The sequence below is a fragment of the Stegastes partitus genome, unplaced genomic scaffold, assembly GCF_000690725.1.
Source record: "Stegastes partitus isolate 25-593 unplaced genomic scaffold, Stegastes_partitus-1.0.2 Scaffold1776, whole genome shotgun sequence".
NCBI lineage: Eukaryota > Metazoa > Chordata > Actinopteri > Pomacentridae > Stegastes > Stegastes partitus.
This window is the reverse complement of record NW_007579507.1, coordinates 86,308-109,984: the sequence shown is the minus strand read 5'-3', so window position 1 is coordinate 109,984 and position 23,677 is coordinate 86,308. Positions and strand designations below refer to the sequence as shown.

The 23,677-nt window shown below is 42.8% G+C and overlaps 1 protein-coding gene across 1 annotated transcript in view; it reads right to left on the bottom strand.

The window, feature by feature from the left end:
* Positions 1-10,694: 10,694 nt before the first annotated feature.
* Positions 10,695-23,677, bottom strand: part of cacna1ab (calcium channel, voltage-dependent, P/Q type, alpha 1A subunit, b) — a gene marked incomplete at its 5' end in the record, with an annotated part of 98,515 nt that continues 85,532 nt past the window's right edge. The window contains 5 exon segments of the mRNA XM_008302210.1: positions 10,695-11,423; positions 12,351-12,589; positions 14,179-14,380; positions 20,270-20,305; positions 23,558-23,671. Coding sequence (XP_008300432.1) covers positions 10,695-11,423; positions 12,351-12,589; positions 14,179-14,380; positions 20,270-20,305; positions 23,558-23,671 — 1,320 coding nt within the window.

The window sequence follows — 23,677 nt, the reverse complement described above, 5'->3', positions numbered from 1 at the left end:
TCAGTGTCATAATAAGCTGGTCGAACAAGTATTCAGCTCCTTTACATAAGTCAAGCACTGTTACCACGCAGTTTAAACAATCTTATGCTAGTATAAGGCCTTCACTCTTTACCGTATTTTCATCACCAAAATATACTTAAAGTATAAAATGTAAAAGTAATCGCTGCAGTGAAACGGTCCTTGGCAGCGTTTTGTTATTTCACTATTTCTATGCTGTTTTTGGTTATTACTGCTGCATATGTTGGATTTCCTGCTGCGTGCGTTTAGGCTGGAGCTGTTTTTAACTACTTCATGCACTGTCGGGTCATTTATTGTACAGCAGTGACTCATATTCTGTGAGCTCATAATTTGTTTGTAGCTTCGCCGTCCTGTGAGAACCACGTATTTCCCTGTTTTCAGCTTCTTTACCAGCTAATCCAAGGAGGCCATTAAAGAGTTTATAGGTCTTAAGGACATTCAAAATCACCAAATTTGGAGATGTAAGGTTTTCACTGCTCAGGATGGGAGTAAAATTGGAATCTTTCAACTCCCTCCTACCAAAAGTCCAAAAGTCGCCTCCAACAAGAAATATGCAGCAGCTCGACTTCTTACTGGTTCCAACAGACGACATCCCACCACTCCACTGGCTCCCTCATGGTTTAAGGACTGATTTGAAGACTTTACTGATCACTTTTGAAACTGGATCCTCTCTGGATACTCACGTGACCCTTCTGGCTGTTCCAAAGTCGAGGTTTAACCCTTCAGCTGTGGAACAACCTGCCTCACAGAATCACTGAAAACTCATTTCCACAGGCTCCATGTGATGCTGTCTGAACAAACTTGTATTGCTTATTGTTTTATTTGTATTTATTATAATTTATTAGAATACTGACTTATTGCATTAAGTATTTATGCAACTGTTGTGTTCTTGTTGGAACTTTATCTTAATTTATCTTCATTTTGCCTCCCAGCTAGTCTGGTTGAATTTTCCAAAAACTAAAAAACTGCTGTATTTGGATGTATTGATCACCATTAGTGATAGACAAGTGAAATATATAGTTTGTACATAAGAACATTCAGATGGTCACAAGTGTGCAAAAATGTGAGCTCGCCTGAACTGTCTGGACTAAAAGCTCTTTAATTTAGTTCTGCTTCATTTTATCAGAGTCAACCTTTGCAGAGAAGATGTTCACATATTGTGTTATGATCTGGGATCTAGGTTTAGAGCTGCAGCTGGATCATTCCAAAGAGATCATTATCCTGAAAGTGGACGATTGTCCACGTTCTCTGCAGTGGGCGGGGCTTCTGTTGCTAGGCAACGGCATTTGTTCTGAAAGTCAACACTGAAGGTCCTTCAGAGATGCTTGATTATTTGTTTGAACATAATGGAATTGAAGGGGCTGCAAGGTGGAGCTGTGGTTAGTACTGTTGGTTCACAGCAAGAAGGTCGCTGGTTCATGTCCCGGTGAGGACACCTGGGATCATGGAGTTTGCATGTTCTCTCCGTGCAGTGTGGGTTCTCTCCGGGTTCTCCGGCTTCCTCCCACACAGTCCAAAAACATGTTGAGGTTAATTGGTGATTCTAAATTGTCCGTAGGTGTGAAAGTGAGTGTGCTTGGTTGTCTGTCTCTAAGTGTAGCCCTGTGATAGACTGGTGACCTGTCCAGGGTGTCCCCTGCCTTCACTCTGAGTCAGCTGGGATAGACTCCAGCCCCCTGTGAGCCTAGTGAGGATTAAGAGGTGTATAGATAATGGATGGATGGTCGGAATTGAATAAAAGGCCAGTCATAGTAAACAATGAAAAAGGAGTCTTTTCAAAAATTCTTTCTACCACAAAGGGGAACGTGCCAGCTATTCTTCCTTTTTGGTATTGAAAAAAACAACAACTATAGATGAATACATTTGTCTGTAAGATGCAGTGGAGTAAAAGTAAAAAGTAGCACAAGAAGGAAATACGACACCGAGTTGTGCTTGTGTAAAAGTATTCAGTTACATTCCAGCACGGCTCTTTTCATAATCAGACAACTAAAATGTAATTTATATTCCACATAACCTCATTATTATCACTTTGTTTTTCCACTTTCTGATCAACTCCAATTACAGTTTCTGCACAGTCGTGTATCGATTCCATCAGCTCGGCTCACGACGTCAAACAACAACTTCTCATCCGCTGTCAGACGATGAAATCTGATTATTGTGTAAACTGATTTGTCAGGTGTGTTGCTGGTTGCAGAATCAATAAAGCAGACGGAAGGATGGGTAGAATGCATTCTCTCTGGTTTATTCAGGTTCTTTAGGAAGAGTTCTGTTTGAAATTACAAAATGCACTGGTAGAAACAGCAGAGAAAGAGAAAGAAACAGAGGGAGAGGAGGAGATGGTGAGAGAAAGAGAGAAAGAAGAGAGGGAGAGAGAAAGAAGGGATTTCATAGCCGGAATAAACGGGAATAACATCACCAGATTCAGGTTCAGGCAGCTCTTTACTCTCAAAGGGATTGTTTTTCATCAAGGAAAAGTTTTGTATTCCTTCTCCCCCTTTTTAAAATCATTTTTTCTTTTTTTTCTCTGTAATGTTAGTTAAAGTGTTATCTATCCTTGTTGCCCCACGGTATTTTTCTCCCGTGAAATAACTGGCAAATATAACAAACAAACATTCTTTGATTTCATCACCAAAGTCATTTCCATTTTTTTTTTTTTTTTGTCAGGATGAATTTTTTTTTTTTTCATTTTTGTTTTTTTTTGGTCAGGTTTTTTACATTTTTTGTTTTTAAAAATAGAAGAAAAAAGAAACACATTGCTCTTAAAAACATCTATCTATATATATTTTTACATATATATATACTTTTTTCTTTATATTTAATATTTTTTTTTAATTCCTGAAGTTGACTTGTTACCCCACATAGTGGCATGCACATTGCACATGCAAATCTGTAATTAAATACTTCTCTTTTATCTTAAATTGCCATGTATGTTTATTTTTTTTTTTCTCTTTTTTTCCCCCAACTTGCTGAGTGAATCCTGTATGGTTTTCTACTGTGGCACTGGTTCGGTTTCTACTGGGTCGGATGGTGTGCGTGCTGATGAGATGGACGGTTGGTAGTTGCTTCAGAGAGTCTCCCTCGGTGCAACTCTGCACTGATGACACTCCTGCTCAGCTTGCATTCGGATCCTTTGGGGCGATATTTAACCCTTTGTAGGAAGTTTCCGCCGGCGGATGATGGCCGGCTCGGCATTAGTTATTCGAGGTAGGGCTTTTGTTGGTTTATGAGAGGTCTGCTCTGAAACTTTTAATTCCTTTTTTTTCGGTATCACCCAGTGTTGCCTCATGCAGTGATCTTGACCTCTCAGCAAAAATGTCTACTAAAGAAAACAAAGCCACGGGTGTGACCTTAAGGACTAGTTTGTACACCACCCAGCACTCGTGACCTAAATGTGACATAATGCTTCATCAGCTGAACAAACAATGAACTTTACACGCTTCCTCAGGTGTGCTCCTGGAATTTAGGTGCTCAAAATCAATCACGTAATATATCAATGATCAAATCTGAGCTACAAAGGGTTAAAGAGACAAACGGATCCTGCTGATCCTGGGACCAATCAGCCTGCAGCGTCTGAGGACAAATCTTCTGGAAGCAACTCGTCTCCACTGGGTTGATGGTGATGGAAACAAATGGCGAGGACAGAGGAGGAGAGAGACAGATAAATGGAAACAGAGAGTGAGAGGGGCCTTGAGGGGTTGCAACGGCGACAGCAGGAGACACTTCACCCCGGGTCTGGGAGGAATCAGCTCACTGGAAATGTGCTGTGGGGTTTGGAGGCGGGCAGGTTTCAGGGGTTCCAATTTTGATCATTGGTGCACAAAAAAAGTCATTAGCTTGTCTTATAAATACAGGTGCACATAGTTTACAGAATTTACTCCATCAGGTGAATAAGCTGTCACATGTAGTTGGTGTAGCCTCATGAGTGACAACTATAAACATCAGCTCAGTTTAGTCTGCTGCAGCTCATAATAACATTAATACAGCATGAGGGCTTTGATAGATTTTTAAAAACAGTTCTTCTGCCCCCGTGTGGCCAGACATGGTGTCTTTTCTAATCATCTGTAAGCTACAAGACAAATTTAGGAATCTCAGCACAACAAAAAGACAGATTTGTGTGCAGAAATCTTTCACTCCTGATACCTGCTGCTCCATGAACAAAGACACACAACACGCAGACAAAACACATCCACACACACATCCACACACACCTCTCACAGTGAGCGATGAGTGAAAGCTCCATCCCACCACCTCGTGTTCGTGGACGGCATTGCGAGTGGCAGGATGAGGGGGAAGAGAAACAAGTGAAAGGAAACACAGTGAGACGACTGCAGAAGCAGAAGCAATGGACATCTGATGAGTTTTTCCAGAAACTTTATGGATTATTTACACAAGAATTACAGAGCCAAAATACACATCCGATGGCATGGGGAGGGGAGGGCGAGGATGGCTGAGACAAATGACATGATTATCTTCTGACCACCCCCCCACACACCCAACCTCCCCCTCCCCCCCTTACACGCACACACACACAAACACACACACACATCCGTCCAGGCTGGAACTAAGCAGGAGTGGAGGAGGAGGAGGAGGGAGGTGAAGAGAGCGATGAGGACTTTAGATGTGTGATTATCTCTGATGGGGAAACCATCGTGTCCTGTACAGTGTAAGGCACTGAGGGTGACCTACTGTAGCTGATGGTGTCAGGACACACACACACACACACACACACACACACACACACACATGAACACACAATCCTTTTTGCATATGCACACAAATGATTAGTGCTCAAATGATTAGTTGATTAGTTGATTAATCAATCAAGGTAAACTAAACATTCCTAACAGTGTTCTCTTTTCTTACCTCATCTTAGCTCAGGTAGGTGTTAAGGTAAGTGTTGTATCTTACGTAAACTGTTACTGCGACCCTAAAGGGCATCGATGAAGGACTGTATCAAACTATCTATTCTCTGGATCAAGGATTTATTACTTTACTGTGTGATCTAACTGTGAATTAAATAACTTCCTGAACGTTCGTTACACTAAACAAATACTTAAATTCTTGTATATTAATAACATTACCTACAATGCTTCAATGCTTGTAACCTGTCTTATGGTACCTCTGCACTTCAGTGTTTAGGTCATCTGTACTTCTTAGTTTAGTCTTAGTTTTTTCAGATGTTGCTTGTTTTAGTTGCTTTAAAAAAAAAAAAAAAGTTAAAATTATAATACAAAATTAAATCTTATCTTCCCCTTAATGTATCTTGTGTCATTAAACATTTCTAAAGGTTTCTAAAAGAGTTTCCCTCTCAAAGTCCTAAAAAACAGTCTCCTGACATTACATAAACGACATGGTTGATTGATTAACCGTACAAATCAGTTGCAGCCCTAAACACACCACTCACACAACACACACACACACACACACACACACACCGACACACTGAGTGAACGTCTCCCTGTCGCGGCCCCGCCCCCCTCACAGTGGGACTGCAGTGGTGAATTGATGGATTGTGAGCATGAGTGTGAGCCTGAAGTGGTCCAGTGCCATTGTGAAATTGTGTATTAACATCACTACGACCTCTGCTGCTGCTGCCGCCCACCCTCCCCCCCGAACTCCCACCGACCCCCCCCCAAAAAAGGTGCCCCCCGCTCCCCAGAATCACTAAGATCTCGCTCTCGTCGCCTTCGGACCCTCCCGCCCCTCCCGCCTCGCTCCTGACCCCCCTACACACACACGCATGCACACATCTAGTGCTGTACAAAGGGGAGACCACAGCGTGGCTTCAGCTACATAAGCACAACTTTTGGCAGCACTACTGTACATTAAAACCCACCGTGTAGTTTTTTTTTTTTTTTCTTTTTAAAGAGAGCCCTTATTCATATTTTTGTTGACACGTTGCCTCATGACTGACCCACTGACACAATTTCACAGCCGACTGAGTAGATGGGTTGTTAGTTTTTCCTTCATCCCCGAAGGTAGAAGAAAATCCAAAAAAATGATTAGTCAGACGTTAGGACCGAAGGGTGACAGAAGCCGGAGGTGAAGACAGATAGCAGATGTGGAGAGAAGTGGTGACTGAGCAAAAACCTTGCAATCCCCCCCAACCCAAAAAAATCTGTGAAACAACAACCAAAACACGATCAGATGCTCACTGTTTTTTTCTTTTTTTTGTTTTTGTTTTTCCAAAGGAATGGGAGTTGTTCTTGGAAAAGCACACACACAACATGCTTTCACACAAGGGCAGTGTTGTGTGTTGGCCATTTTGGATCCGCTGTTACAATTCTGGACAAGCGAGTGGTGTCATGGAGCCAAAATGGAGGTGGGTTTGTCCTGCCTGTCTGTCAACACGCTTGGCGTTGAGTGTTGGTGCGTCGGCAGGCTGCTGATGGGGAGGTGAGGGGTCAGAGGGTGTAATGTGGGTTAGTGACAGGAGAAGGGTGGGGTCAACATTACAACGTCTGACGCCATGCCAGGTAAAACCATACAATAACTCAAACCGAGGCCTGCTTGTTTTGTAGCTGACTCTTCCCTATGTTGTCTAACTATCTAGCTACCTAACTCTAGAGGGACCTGAGAAGTAAGCAAACTGCTTTGCACCTCTGTAAACCTCTCACTACAACGCCTGAAACTGGACCCAGGACATTTCTGGGATGGACACAAAACGGCGCCACGCCAAAGCCAAGAGGGCTAGCCAGCTCGCAGGATCCGGATACGATGTTCGTTTCAGTCGTTAAAAGTCAAAACCACGAGGCTCAGATTCAAACTTTGTGAATCTCTTATGATTTTTGGCAACTTTTACAAAAACGCGTGTATGTTTGAATGGGAGTTTTGAACAGTTTAGCCCATTCCGGATGTGATATCGATTTCCCTGCATGAAGCAAAGCCTCTTGACTATTTCGTCACCGTGGCCCAGTCTCAAAATCACCACTCTCCCTGTGTCTATGCTAGCATGGGAGCCGGTGGGACTCGACTTTTAAGGCGTAGTGTGGTTGATCTCATCTACTACAGAGGGTAAGGGGGGGCGGGGGAGGGACAAGAGTGACTATGGGTAAGGAGACTGGGGGTGACAAATGTGAACTCGGATACAGAAGGCACTGTGGCTCTGTAGGGGCGTTGGGGAAGAATCCCCAGCTGTCGTAACCTCTCTTGACGGAAGGTGTGGACAGAGGGGTTTCGGCTATGTGCCCCTTCATTCCCGCCAAACAAACAAACTATCAACAAAAACTAAACCCCCCTATCCCCATCTTCTCTATGCTCAACTACTAGGCCTGGAGGCAACACATTTCTGGAGGGAGCAGAAATCTGTAGAGGGAGAAGGGATCAGCTGGAGGAAGGAGGGAAAAATACAGCGACAGAGGTACATGAGAGAAAGGGCTTTCACTGGGGGTGCGATGTCGAGTGATGTGTGCAAAAGTGTTGTCGATTTTCACATTTTCTCAGATCCGCGTGGTCCCGCTTCAATTAATCTGCTCTACAGTACCACAGCGATGCAGTTTCTCCTCTGAAATAATACAATGAGGATGCCTATGAGGTCTGCATAGAGTCAAAACACGTGGACTGGGGTTTGTTTTCTGGCTTTTGCAACTGCAAAGAAAACAGCGCGAGGTTTCAAGAGTAGCTTGATTCTTGACCGTGTCGTGTGTGTGAACGGTATGCAAAATAAATAAATATCTGAAACTCTAATTATACTCTGTTATCTATTACTACATCTACGGTATTATATCTAGATTTATCGGTAGGTTATCAACTATATTTATCTATACTTTATCGTTTTGTCCTAGAGTTATTGAATATTCAATAATAACTGTCCCTCATAACGATAAGGATGAAATTATTAGTCCTAAGTGTTTCTGTTCAGTAAAGTATTTTGTACCTTCGGTGTAACCGTCTGGCAAGCTTAAAGAACAGATGTCCTGCAAATGGACAGAAATAAAAGATAGATCAGGAAGAGAGAGGTTGGTGGATACTGACATGGGTTTTGGCAGAGAAGGTTTCAGTTTGGGGTGATTTGGTGACTGTTCTCTGGTTATCCAGACCTGAGAGAAAAGGTTGGGGTGGGGGCGAGGCAGGGGTCGGGTAGGAGGGTCAGCATTGGCACAGACAGGCAGACATAAGGATAGACTGACGAACGGACAGATATGGCATCTCCCAGGCTACAGCCGCGTTTCCTGACTAGGACTCAAACTTAATCTGTATATCTAACGAAGATATCAGAGATCAGTGGAGGTTTCACTCCAGGTCTAGAAACTAGGATGTGGCCCAGAGGCTGTCCTGCAGAGGGGGGAAGGCAGGGTGAGTAATGTGTGCTGATAACTGACCCCTGGTGGCAAAAAAGAGAACAACACCACGTAATACTGACTGACACCAACACTGTACCACCAATACTGTGCTGTCATTTCCGGCAACTGATCTCACTACAAAATTACAGAGCCGAACAGAGGGAAAAGATTGAGATTGTTAGTTTTTTTTTCTTTTTTTTTTGGCTGCAAGTGGGAGAGTTCAACCTTGGTAGAACTTTAACCTCTGTAAAACGGGCTTTTCTGAAACCTCTTAAGTGTGAAATGCAGATAGTCTTTCCCACTCTCAATAATCCGTTCTGCCCCTCGCTCTGAACATGAATTATTGATCTTTGGGTTGGCTTTGACAGAGCACTGAGAGTACTGACCCCATGAATCACTGCGGGTCAGATACTGAGACTCCCCTGACCTCCACCATTCTGGAGAGAGAATGTATCTTAAGAGTTGCGTTACAACACGCAATGCTGCTAAGTGAATGTTCCCAAGCCGTCACCGCCCCGAAACGTTGCGTGAAGGCATCAGGAACCCAGTAAACGTCATTTGAACGGGGGATAAAAACATAACGGATGTAAACAAGATGGACATAGCATACTTGAACTCCAAATAACATGACAACAAATCTACAGCAACAGTTCTATCAATCAATCATCACCAGTATCATCATCATCATCATCATCATCATTGTCATCATCATTTTGCATTGACATTGATATCATTATTCATAAGACTGTCATCATTAACAATAATAAATGAAGTGTGGAAGAGGTTCGCTTCTCTCCACTCTTTCTCCCTCTTGTTTCTCGAGCACAACAGGGAACTTTAATGTGATCCTGCCGTGTTTCTTGTCTGTTGTAGAAACTGAGCTTTGGGCAGAGAACTGAGACAAACGGAACAGTCGACCGTCAAAGCCTTGTTTCGGATAAAAAGGAAGCAAAAAATTTCTTTTGAGACGTATGAGAGAGAGAGAGTTTGAAAGAAGAGAACTTCTTTTGTAAACCTAAATGCAAAGTTTCCTATAAAGCCCCCAGGTCCCACCCACACCAGTTAGATTTCCTCTCTAGTATGTATTTAATCAATCATGCAGGTTTCCATCAAATTTTGGACTCCGAAAAAGATCAAAGGAGGCTGAGCGAATGCAACAGAAGAACCAAGCTCCAATGTCCGAAGAAGAACAAGAAGGAGAAGTAATCGATAGAAGAAATACTGAAGAAATTAGTCTTTTTTCCCATCCCTCCTTTCCTCTCCTCCGCCCCATTGAACTGTGTGATGTCAATTCCTGCCAGGTGATCCTTCGCCGTGCGCCGAGTTGAGTTACAGAGGAGGAAGGGGCTTGACAAAGTGTCCGGCTCCCTTCTCTAGTTACCTGAGCCCACCCCTCCAGCGCACTCCAACACTAGGTGAGCCCACACTGTGCCTCGCCCCCCTCCACTACCACCGCCACCGGCTGGACAGAAAGTGATGTCACAGCAGTTCCGTCAGCATTAAGTGAGTCTTTAACAGTAAACAGAGATGATAAAACTCATCAAATATCAGCCAGCGCTGTGATTGGCTGGTTTTTGCAGTATAGGCGGAGCTTCCTGGTTCTGTCCCTTGGAAAGGAAAAAGGTTAAAGATAAAGTGGTTGTTCTCCCTTTTTTTCTTTTCATTGTTTGTCACATAAAGTTTCATTGTGTTCTTCATTGTTCAAGTTTGATTTTCTGGAGGCATAGCTTGGTATGTAAGGGTTAGGGGGTCCTGGCTTTTTATTTATTTATTTTTCTTTAATCATATCTGTCAAGGAGCAGAGTCAAAGCAGTGGACTCTGTGTTCCAGCTCATTTTCAGGCTTTGACAGTACTAGTCTGGCCAGCGACAGATAGCAAATCTAAGCAATCAGGCGTCAGTCTGGGAGAAGTGCTTTTAGGCCTCGTAAACCGCAATGATCACAGCTCATTTTTATAACCTTGTACTCCCCCCCCCCGCTTTCTGTTCCCACACATCCCTCTTCCTCCTACAGCTCGGCCTTCGTCGTCAAGGCCGATTGTGGGAAGTATAGTTCTGAGACTGAGAGAGGCAGAGGTACACTTTGCCCGGGCCTTGCCCAAGTTATCTTAGGCGGTCTCTTTTTCATTTTCACAATGTGCTGCTCTGTCATTGATTTGAGTCTTACACAAAAAGTGTAAAAGGCTATTTGCAGCACCTTCACCACCCTCTCCCCTCCACCACTTCTGCTTATTCAGAGTCTGAGGGGTGAAGGTAGAGGGATTTGAGGGTATCCAACCCCTCCCAACATTTCCACCACCACTGCTTTATTAAAAGTCTACATATCCAAGGCCAGAGCACTGGAGGCGGCTGTTCTTCTTCTCCCCTCCTGCCTTATCGTTGCCCTCTGTGGTCGCTAGCACCAGTCATCCTCGTCCGTCTCGCTATAAGGTTCATGCAGGCCCTTGCGGGGCCCTCTGGCATGGGGGGGCCGGTGGTGTGGGTGGGGTGGCGCCCCTGGTGGTCCCCGCCGATGTGGGGAAGGTGAGGATGAGCGGTAGCCATTGGGTACCCTACGTGGATGTGGGTGAGGGGGCGGAGGGGGCCCGTGGCGGGCAGTCCTAGGTGAGCGTGGGTGTGGGTGAGGATTTCCTCCATGTGGGTGTGGGTTGCCATGGGAGAGGCTCTGCTCGTAGGCAGGAGGCTCATGGTGCCGCTCATACTCATAATCTCTCTCGTAGAAGGGCCCGTCACCCTCCAGGCTGTCCCCAGGTGGAGGCCCACTCCAGCGGCTTCGGTGAGGGGACCTAGGTGAGCCGTGGAGGGGCGAGCGTGGGGACTGATGCCTAGGGGAGCGCGGGGAGCCATGTCGGGATGAGGACCCCCCGTGGTGGGGAGAGGCGTGGCGTGACGGGGGTCGGTGGTGGTAGCCTCTGTCGTGGTCTGGTGGGGAGAAGTGTCGGGGGGAGGGTGAACGCAGGCGGCCCGGCCCCGGGGGGCCATAGCTGGGCTTGCGGACGGCAGGGGAGTAGGTGACATGTGGACGTGGGACTGCAGGGGTCTGGGGCAGCTGGCGACGGCCTCTCCGTGGAGTGCTGGTCCCCGAGGTGGAGGGGACCGGGCTGCCGCTCACCGAACTACTGCCCTACAGCAAAATGTAAACAAGGAAAATCAAAACGCACCACAACAACAACAACGGAGACCAGAATAGAGCAGAGGGGTGGTGAGATAGATAGATAGATAGATAGATAGATAGATAGATAGATAGATAGATAGATAGATAGATAGATAGATAGATAGATAGATAGATAGATAGATNATAGATAGATAGATAGATAGATAGATAGATAGATAGATAGATAGATAGATAGATAGATAGATAGATAGATAGATAGATAGATAGATAGAACACCATTTGAAATTATTCAAAAACATAGTGATGAAGCAAAAAATTGACACCAAGAAGCCACATGTCACATCGAAGAAAAATGGACAGAGAGAGAAACAGTGACAAAGAAAAAAGCATAACACAAAAAAGAGAGATTGATATCCATAAGTAGTGGTATGGAAATAACCTTGCGTGAACGCTTACTGGATAAATGCACAGTGGCTGCTGTGGGAGTAAATGGCAAAAGTTAAGGATTGTGCATAGTATTTAAAAAAAAAAAAAAAAAGTTCACCTTGGTGCTCATTTAAAAATCAAAAGAGTACTGGGATCAAAACATACAAAAATCTAAATTAAACACAACTTATTTGATTTCAAGCAAATATCTGAAAAGTACCTACAAAAGTTTGCCGTATTATACTAACACATTACACATAATGTAACTAAGTAGGACGCATGTAACATTGTCTTCCCATAAATATCCCTAATGATAACAGAAAATATCTTCAAGGCTATTAGGGTTTATATTTCACCTGGATGAGGTAAAAAACCTTTAAATAAGGCACTCTACAGATATGGAAACCAACAGGACAGAACCAGAGAAAAAAAACAGTGTGAGACAATATTGGGAAACTGTTCCTCATGTATTATAACCTTAGTCATTAATTTGGTGTCTTTAAAGCCCACCTGTCTGGGACCTCGTCCATCAGGCCCCTCACTGGGCGACCGGGACCAGTGGCGGTCATGAGGATGCCTGTGGGGATACTCGTGGCGGTCGGGGCCGTAGCGCTCCTTGTCCATAGAGCTGTGGTGATGATGGTGATGGTGGTGGTGACGACGGTCCTTGGTCCGGCCGCGGTCTCGCTCGCGCTCCTTGGGTGGCAAGTCACCTGACTGTGTGGTGGTGCTGAGGTCTGTGCCCAGACCTAGCAAAGAGATGCACCGGTTTTCAATTTAAAATGCAAAACCAATGATTAATTTAGCTTCCCAAGGGGAACACATACAGATGAAGATCCCAACATCTCCTACATGTTGCTAGAGTGGACAAAAGATTCTTGATTCACAAGAATTCTTTATCTACATGTTCACTGAAAAGCTAAAACTGTTAAAACAGCACAATTAAAAGGAAGTTACAATAAAAATGTAAAAAAAAAAGAAAAAAACCTAAATGCCCATGTGTCAATGCAGCTATACAGTCAAATTCAGACTTTGGAAAAAGTAATTTCAAATACCATCCCCACTACTGAGTCCATGTGGCAGAGGATTCGCCATCAGATAAGAGACCACTCCAATTATAAAAGGGTTTGAGAGTTTAACTGTGGCGGCCTTGTTAGATTAGTTTTAAAGCTGAAGCATGCAATTTGCACTCGCAATTAGCGATGAAGTGGGCTATGTGCTTGCACAATGCTCTTTTCAAGGACTTCTTTGTGCCAAGACTTGACTCACATAAAATTGAGTGAATATGATGATCTGTAAATGTGCTGTTCTCTTAGCTCAATAAATACACAGATTGTCCCTAATTGCCTCAACAACTGCCACTGAGTTACTCTTGACTGCGCTGTAAAGCAGCAACTGCTTCCTTGTGTTCAGTCCCGTCGGTTCTTAAGGGACCAGAATGTGCAGAATTTCAAAAATACCTAAAATTTGCAGCCCCACGGGTGTTATGAAAAAACATTGTGCCAACAGCAAATCGCACTGCTGTGGTGTGTGAGAAATGAAAACGCTGTTAATTCTCTGTTCATCTCACATTCAACTTATCAGATTCAGTTTAAACATTTCAGACTCGACTCAGCCTTAATCAGCCTGAGCTCCACTTTGCTAACCTTCACTAACAAAACCTGTTAACAGTCTTGACTGTGGTGACTCTGGCCACATGGAGCATAAGCGGAGCTGAGGTTGACAATGCAAACACAGTATCCTGTGATGGCACCCACCTATCACTCACAGCCTTGTTGATATTTACACAACGAGTTATATAAAAATTCACCTCACACACACACACACACTTGTCATAAATGGGTAAATTAGCTATTGAGACCCAAAGTCTATTTTATACCAGGCTGTAAACATGTTTATTGCTGCTGTAATGTTGAGCATTTTAACATGGAGGTCTATGAGGATTGATTTGCTTTTGGAGTCGGCCTCAAGTGGTCATTTAAGGAACTGCTAAAGTTTGGCATGAAACTATGCATGCATTTAGTGCCAATCCTTGTCCATAGTTAGCATGGCACGCTACCATTTAGCGTGTGATGTCAAGATGCTGCTTCCTAATTTAAATTGGATCCATTATGCATTTTACATGCTCATTTTAACACCAGCTTATGACTATGTGTACAATTACAGTTCAGCGGTATTTGACATGGACTTAAGCATCAAACAGATGATTCTGACCATCACAGGAAAAAAGTAAGTAAACAGAACTCTAAAGTAACAGTTAAGGCTTTTACAGCTTTAAGACTCTCAGATGCCAGTTCCATGTAAGATTGGCAGTAACAGTAGATAACCGGTAACTCACCCGTGTCTGCGTCGGTGTATCTGGTCAGGGAGCGCTGTGAGGTGCGGTGACTTCGGTCCCTGTGCCTGCGCCCTCCTCCGTGTCGTCCCTCCTCAGACACCACCCTCTCCAGGGAGTAGTCATCCAGCCTCACACCACGACCTGAGCGCCCATGGACCAGGCTGGAGGTGGAGCGACGCATCGGGCTGGTGTCAGTGATGGTCTGTGAGGACGAAGGAGGCAGCGGAAATAGAAGGAAACATAGAAAGGGGAGAGGGAACGATAGAGAGAGCGCAAGGCAGGAGAGGAAGTCATAAGAGGAGGAGAAAAGAGATAAACAATAGTGGGGAAGAGAGAAAGAAAGAAAGAAAGAAAGAGAGGAAAAAACAAGTGAGATTTAATGCATCCTGACTGCTGGAGTCCATCCTCGGCTGTGAGAAGGACGACACTCTTTTCACTGTGACTGTTTCTGAGTGTATACCAGCTCAGAGCTGCACGTGGTTGAATGTCTGTCAGGCTGCACATTCTTGTGTGTATGTGATACTGAATGACTGGACGACAGACATGAGTCAAGCAACAGTACCAAATAGCTCCTGATTTAGGTGGGTGGTGGTTTAGCACACTAGGACAACTCAGATTTTTAAAGGTTGTATTTTGCCGTGATAATACCAATGTTTGGCTCCTGTGTTGTCCTGTGTGGTGACCTCCACTCATCTGATCTAAAATCACTAAAATGATTTCCAAGTGGCATTTGACCCATCTTAAATCACATATCAGCTCATGGTATTGGCATTCATGTAGCATGACCCATAGCACCAGGAATCCTTCACTACTAAACCTTTGATAAGTATGTAATGGCATGTGATACCATGCTTCTTCACTAAAACAGGGACAAATGAAACATACAGAGAGATAAACAGCAAACTGACAGGAAGAAAAGAAAGGGGCAGAGAGACAGAGAACAAGCATGAAAACCATGCCTAGCATGCACAAGGCAGAAGAGCCTGCTAGACTTCATCTAATGGCAGCCATATTTCGTATACATCATACTCTGGTTGGAATGTCAGATAGGTGTCTAAGTTATGTTAGCTATATATCATCAGAACCACAAAGAACAAAGCTACGTAATCCACATTATTGGCATTAGCAAATAATAATAATAATAAAAAAAACCTTTACTGATATTTTTGAAAACAATAATATTTTTTTTAAATATAATTTTTAGTAAAAAATAGTTTGTTTTAAAATGGCACACTAGAGTCACCTGGCTCAAAAAGCCATTAATATTGTGTCAGAGACGCACCACTAAAGGCCAGTTCATGGTTTTAAAAGTGGACAGCGGATACACAAAACGGTTCTATTCATACTACTGAAGGTCTGTGTTGGTCTGCTGAGCAGACAGTCGTACTGCGGGTCATATTGAATACAAAAATTCATGCGGGGCTCCTGTGGTTGTTTCTGAAATGCTGGGCACTTATTTACAGAACATAGCAGTCACTTACAGACTGTGCTGTAGCACTGAATTAATGTGATTATTCATGAGGGGTGCTGAGCACAGTGGGCAGATATACCAAAGCATTTATGGAGAATGCAGAATCTCCTACTGTGTTTGGACACCGCTCATAGAGAGTGTGCATAAATTAAAGCACCTCTAAAGGATGGCAATGTCAACTCCAATTACAACTCTTTTAATGATGAATTGTAGAGGTGTGGATGATGAAGATTATCTTTCCTCATAATAAGCATTTGGTTTGAACACTGTTTATTGGTGCAATTTTGATGTAGAAAGTCTGGGCGTGCACAAATTTTGGGGCGCATATGAGTATCTGCAGAGGGGTCCACTTGAATCCTTACAAGACCTCGTTGAACTTCGCAGATTTGGGCGGATGAAAAAATGTACATCACACGTACCCTTGTGGACATGAAAAGCTGACATGTCCTTAAGTCTAACGCGTGCATGGACAGCTGCAGAAACGACGGAGGCATAATTGTCAGTATTCTACTACTTTTCTAGTCTGCTGGAGTCCAACTGAAGGACTCCATTCCAGACGGTTGTATTTATGTATTCTGTGCATGTACACTAGTGCAAAGCACATGCACTATTGTCCTTGTAGCGTAATCGTGGTGTGGACTGTCCAAGGACGTGTGTGGAAGTGTCTGCACGGATTCTCGCAAACTTAGGACAATAACGAAATGATGAAATTTACAAGGACTTCTCGCAGATGCAGAATGTATAACACAGGCATTAAGAATATAAAGCCCATTGCTGGTCTTAGTTCTGATCATTATACGGAGGTGGTTTGGAGAGAAACAGGATGTCAATAAAAGTATTTGACTGCTAACACTGAATATGACCTGAACATCAAGGATTCTTCTTTCTAATTTACATCTTTGTTGCCCTGTTAGTCAAAAACAATGGCAAATTTAAATTCTTTTTTTCTTCTTCTAAAGATGGCCTTTAAATGCATTCATAGGGTTTCTTAAGTATGATGTAAATCAAATATGGACACCAAATGGATAAGACAAACTATGATTCCATAACCTTAGAGCCTGGTCAAAAGCTCTGCAGAACCCAACGAAGCTTCAAAGAAGCTGACGAATAAACAGAACAAATCACAGCAACTCATGCAAAGGAACTGGCTCCTGCTTCAATTTAACATAGAATATTTATATTGAAACCAGTCCTGTCTGATTTTCTTGGTGGGTTCATAGTCAGGCTCTTCTGACCAGGACACGACCAGGCTGACACTGTGAACCCCCACAAAGCTTCACATCACCCTACTGATCAAGCACACGTCAGTCTGCAAGCAGCATGTCGAACAACAACAGATAGAGGAGGATTCACGATCCTGAGAGGAGCTTCACTACACACAGACAGCAGTCTGTACGCTCCCTGAGCAGCCTAACACAAGCCATGCATGTCCTCGAAGTAGGCGGCAGGACTAAACATGTGCATACACTGAATATGCCGACACACACGCACACTGAAAGGGATGGACGCTCTACATATCTAGTTTACACATTTTGTTTCAACACTTAGACTGAAAACAAGACTCCCTGCTCTGTGTGTCATAGGTGGGGATGTAGTAACATTTCACAATGTAGTGTTTCGCAAACAAGAAATGACTTCTTGGATTGTGATCTAAAAAAAAAAAAGATAGTAAAATGTTAATGAGAGGATTTTTTTTTTAGAATGTTTTATTCTCTTTTGCATTATTTGCCAACAACAAAGAGCAAAGCCAGCATGCTTTGATTTATACTTCTACATTGAATCTTCATGTAAGCTACGCTATAGCCTACCGAAGTGGTCTACGTGTGCCCATTGTCTGACAAGTCAGTGTGTCTGACAAAATGCTAATTGGAGGTTGTGTTTCTCTGCCCCTGATTTGATTGTTGTCATCAAACAAGAATGACTTAAAAGGAGCAGATCACATTGGAGATTGAGCGAGAAAATCTAAAAGAAAGAAAACGTTGTAATCGACTGAATCTAGGATTGGTAGACCTACAAAACAAGCAAACAGCATAAGCGACACTGGCAGGATACTGGCTCTTCTGTTTGCATTGTTAGCAATCCAGACACAATTACAGCCTACAATATATATACATATGCAATAAATTTAGTTTTACACAAGCATTATCTTTGTGCAAATCAATATGCTGTGTTAACATGCCAGATTACTACCAAGTGGTTCGTCAGACAGATGGTCACTGGTCAGATATACGCTATATCACTAACTCCAATGTGAGGAGGAAATTAGTTTTTCATTAAATAGGTAAAAAAAGACTGAAAAACACTCTAATTTGAGGTAATTTGGTGCATTTTTAAAATAATAGATAGAAAAATAGTTCCATGATCAACTATGCTCTGAAATGACTAAAATCACAGTAAGGTTTTAATCCAAGTGATTTGTGTCCACTGTTGGCTGAATCTATTTTCACATAACATCCCCAGTTGTAACGTGTGAATCGTAAAGTTACAAACAATAACGTCACCCAACTTAAGACAGACAGAAATGCTGAACATAACATGGCCACTTCATGAGCACCACACTCTGCTTTTGTCCATCTCTCATTCCACTATTCAAGCTCCTGAATGACAGCCTTTGGTTAAAGCCACACTTTGCCCTGTTGGCACACCACGTCCTCTCACGTCCACTGTGAGACTCTGCCACGGCATGCACGACTAACGACATGCCGGCGCACTGCCAGTCCCCGGTACAGGCAAACAGTCGCATATCAGGGCAGTCCATGCTTTCGTCATACTCTGTTGACCTGGTCTGCAGTGATGCAACAGATTCAAAGGCACATGTAATGCACACACACACGCACACACACACACACGCACACGCACAGAGGAAAACACACAGACGCTGCATACGAGCAGAACTCCGGGGAAAGTTGCCACAGAGAGCAAACAAATGGAGAGCAGAGCGACCTCAACACGAGCAAATACGGGAGAGGAAGAAAGAGAGACTGGACAGTTCAAACAAAAACCGACAGAATAGGAAGATAGGAAAAGGGAGAGGTAGTCAAAGTAGATCTGAAGAGTGACAGTTAGGTCACGGTTGACTGAAAGAGTTTGGAGTGCCAGGTGGGTGGGTTTAACTGCATCCGCATTATGGAAAAAGGGAAAGAGGCATCTTTTTTTTAAGGTGCAGTTTTTCATGTTAACACAAACCATAAAAGCCGTTCTGATCCAATATGTAATGCAAAACAAACAGAAAATGTCCAAACAAAACACAGACATTTGTCCCCTGAAATAATTTTGACAACCAGGTCAGTCTGTGACTTTTCAGATAGAAACGCTGCTGCAACATCTCAGATTGTGTTCTTAGGGTCAAAAAAATAATGATTTCTGAAAATATTTCGGCAGAATTTGGAAGATGTCGTTTTCATACCTGGGAATCTTTTTAAATTTTTTTTTTTTTTTTCACACTTTATTGTTTTTGTACACAAAGATCCGAGTTCTGCTTCCATCGGGTGGTGCCGGAAACCCTGCTAGGCCGTGGGCACAGGTGCTCCCTCGGGCAATCTTTTTAATTTTTATCAGTATTTTACATGGGAAGCCATTTGAAGTAGGGATCAACCGATATGGGTTTGTCAGGGCCGATACTCATGCCGATTATTCGCAACCAAGAAAAACCGGTGAGTGATATTTGGAACTGATACAGCAGGAAACCTGTCATTAATAACCACATTTCTTTATTATGAAGGATTACTAGAACTGAATATGCACGCAAGCAATAGGAATGATGCCGTCAGAGCACCACAGGCTGCCAGGACACGCTCCTCTGTTTACAGTGAGATCAACTGATTGAGATTAAACAGTTCGCCCGCCTCAGTTACGTCTGCTTTTCTTCTGAGTTTTGTCAACAGTTTACTGTTAGCTCACTTTCATTGCCTACTACGGTCCATGTCGTAAAGCCATGTTATTTTTCAGACACTGTTTCCGGGTTATCTGTAGCTACCTCCTAACTTAGCCCATGTGAAAGGTGCTAATTCCTGTGTTTGTGTTTCCTGTTCAGTTTTTGCAGATTGTGTCTCTGCTGGAGAATCAGAGTGACTACAGATAGAGAGAAGTGGCAGCACTGTCCAACACCAACAAAAGGCCAAAATGTTGACGCTGATAATCAACCATATAATATGAAATTACAGCATCCATAGCTCCTACTGAAATGACAGTTTTTGGTTGACATTTTACCATCTTTTGAGGTCTCTAACATCCAAAGAATTTGATATGCGCCAAGTATGATGAGCCATATTTCCTGAATTCTGTCTGAAGTGACACAAACTGACCCAACCTGTTAAAAAAAAACAAAAAAAAAACCTGAAAGAAAGCAAACTTGTTTTCCTCAATGGGATTTAAACAACGTGGATGTGCAGCATTTACTCCTCCTTTATTTCACAATGAGCAACTCAAATAACGCCATCTGAACTGTCCCACTCTGGTTCAAACCCAACCATATGGCACTCAAGGGTGGGCAAAATAACCAGCAAACTACACTTTGAGCCAGATCCAGTTTGACAACTGACTGACAGAGAGACAGAAAAATCAAGGTAGAAGGGAGACAGAGAAAGACAGAGAGAGAGAGAGAGAGAGAGAGGTACATACACTGAGGTTATTTCCGCGAGGCTTGTGTCTCCTCCGCTGCAGAGCAGGCAAACACAGAGATGATACGTAGAGCAGAGCAGTGTAGCACGCACACACACACACACACACACGCACACACACACACAGAGCAAAGGCCCGACGTAGCATAGCCGCCAGGACCGAAAGAGAAAACAGGCAAAGGACAGAGGAAGAGATACGAACAAATAAAGGAATGAGAAACAAAGACAAAGATGTGGGAGGATGGGCAGGAGATTATTTTAGAAACACATTTGGGAGGGTTGAAACAGTTAAAGGGGGAGCGAGAGCGATGTGGGACATGTAAAAAGTAAAGGAAGGGAAGAAAAATGTTGAAAAAAGAGGTATAAAGAATAAACGATGGGGAGAGGAGAGGAGTGCAAAGACAGGAGAAAGAGACAGAAGAGTCGGTTAATTTAAAGACCAGTGCACACACATAAGAGCGAGGTGTGTGTGTGTGTGTGCCAGTGAGCGAGAGAGGACAGAGGACAATATAAGACGCATGTACATCCACACACACTCATACACACACTTACCGAAACAGCATGAGCTCTCTGTAAGGCAGAGCAGTGTTAGAAGACAGTAAGTAACAGTGTACAGACACGCACGAATACTGTTTACGCAGCACACACACACACACACACACACACACAGATACACACATAGGAAATTTTCCACACGACAATCTGCCGTTTGTTATTTTAAGTGACGGTCTAGTTATAGTAGCATACTAAATTACTTTAAAATTGATTATATTTACTTTAAAAGTTGAACTGTGTTTTCCAGGAATAGCATGTTCAAAACTACAGGCATCGGGTCAGATAGTGTGTTTTTTAATAAGCATGGAGAAGGTTGGAGCCTGCCCAAACAAAAAGAGGAGTGAGAGAACTGTCACTTGAAAAGAGAAGACTCAGTTCAGATAAATCCAAGCTGTAATCTGTAATTGGAGGGCAAACGTCTTTTTTGTTATGTCGATTCTGTGATCCAGCATATCACATATAAACTGTAACTACAGTATGACAGCAAGGTGCTAACTGTCAGCTTTCATTTAAGCTAAATATATTTTAATTGGTTGCACAACTTTTCTGTCACACTAACAAAATCAAATCTACAGAGTCTACCATTAATTTGACCAAAATGTGACAAACTTCAAATACTACAAGTCACAGTAAATTAAACTGACACCTTCTCTTCACACTTCTGCTATTCTTCACAACCACAATCATCTTATTTACTCGCCTTCGTTTACTCTTAATGCTTATACAGAAACACTTAATGAAGGAACCAACATACCAAAGTGAGAGCAACATGACTTGATGTATGGCCATGCCTGTGTGCATGGATGTGCATGTGATTGTGTGTATAACTGCAGCCAGAGGCTTCAAAATAAGCGAGTCTACCAGTCCAGCGTAGAAAATGTGTTAAAATGATCAATACAATGTGCGAGTTTACGGGATCGTCTTTTTGGTTCCTGCCTTCTATTAAACAAACAAACACATTGGATCACCTTTCTTGCAATGATGGTCAACGGTAAAGATGGCTTAGATGCTACCTGTAAAGTGTTGTGAGCCAAATATGGTTAGGAATCATGTCTGATATTCTCAAGTGCTGGAAAAGCTCTCAGGTTGGAAAGATTTGTGCACCAAGTCAGGATGCAAATTTTATGTGTGAAGCTTATTTTACTCAAATCTGTCGCTGCACAAACTCTCTAAAAGGTAAGTTGCAGATTGATTGCACCTGTTTTGTACTAAATCAACAGTTTGACAGTTAACAAACTTCTCCCACCCCCCTCTGTCTCTCTCTCACACACACACACATACATACAAACACAGCAGTTTCACTTGTCTTGTTCAACACAGTGATGCATTTGACTCATCATACAAGTCATCCTGTTTCAGAAAGTAATAAAGTGGCAACCAACATTTCAGGTAACTTTTACTTTTCTAATGAAGTTGCTCATTTTGTCCACCATGTGCTTTGTTTGCCTTTAAACACGCAGAAACACTTATGAAAGCTCCTACTGAGTTGGTCGCATTTTCGTTGCTGTAGAGTGACAGTAACTCTGGCCACAGTTCACACAGGACAGACACACCAAGGATTTAATGGAAATGGAGGAGGGAACGGGATCGGGAAGGGAGCAGCTATTCTATACACATAGGTCTTCTAGATATATATTTGTATACATATCTAGGACACTTATCCAGCCTTCAGACCCACTTTGGACTCTGCTCTGTTGCTAGAATTGCAGTTTGTGCTGTGTTGCAAAGAGAGGAAATCACCTGGAGCTGAGCAGAGGTGGGTCAGCTGCTGGAGGAGTGGGGGGGTGACAGGGAGGCAGTGTGGGTGGAGGGATGGTGGGAGAGGGGGAGGGAAGACAAACTGGGAAACCAGACAGAACAAAGTGAATTTACATAAGTCTCCTTCATTTTTTTTTCTTCAAAAAAATGTAAAAGTTTGAATTTGTTTTTTTAAATACACACTAAATAAACTAGTACTAAATAGATATTATATAAATGAATTAAAAACTATTTTGTGTAAAAAGTGTGCTAGTAGTACTATGGTAAATAGTGCAGATTCATGAAAAACAGTAGGATAATGTAAGGATGTCAAAATCTGATCTCAAAAATCAGGACTTGAGTGAATCAAGCTGTTTTTTAGTCAGCATCTGTAAGAACCTCTGGACATTTATCCTGTATTAAAAATGGTTCTTTTATTTTAACACTTGATATGGGCTACCAAGGTGACTGTATTACTTATGTCACTACAATAAAGGACAGCTGTCCTAATCAGTCCTGGCTTGTCTTAAACACAAGTCTGGCTGGAGGTCACATTAAGTGTTTATTATCTAAAAAAAATGCTAACAGATAGGAACTTGGCCAATACTAGATATTAAGTGAGTCAGATGTGATTTGGGGCAAAAGAACATCCGTAATAGAACACATTTGTGTTTAAAAACAATATTAAAATGACAGAAATACTGGAAAGAAATATGTGATAGAATAACAGAAATAAATAAGCGTATTTCAAACTCATTGTGATTGATTACGTATAGACAGAAAAACTCATTTTGAAAAATCTGTAAATATACAATATGTTGACAAGACGTCTTTTTTGAAAAATAAGGTTTTGGCCAATTTCAGATTAATCTTTTCAGGATGCAAGAAGAGACTTTTTCAATTCACTTCAACTGTCGTCACAGCTAACAGGTATAAGAATGGAGAGTAACGATGGGATGATGGGTGACAACGATGATGGTGGGATGAAGGTGCTCACTTGGTTGTCTGCCGAGAGGCGGGGCATGGAGAGGGTCCGCCCATGCCCATCCATTGGGTGATAGGGCTCAGTGTCGGAGTACCCGTCCCGCCCCATCTCCCTCATCTCTACCGTCTGTAA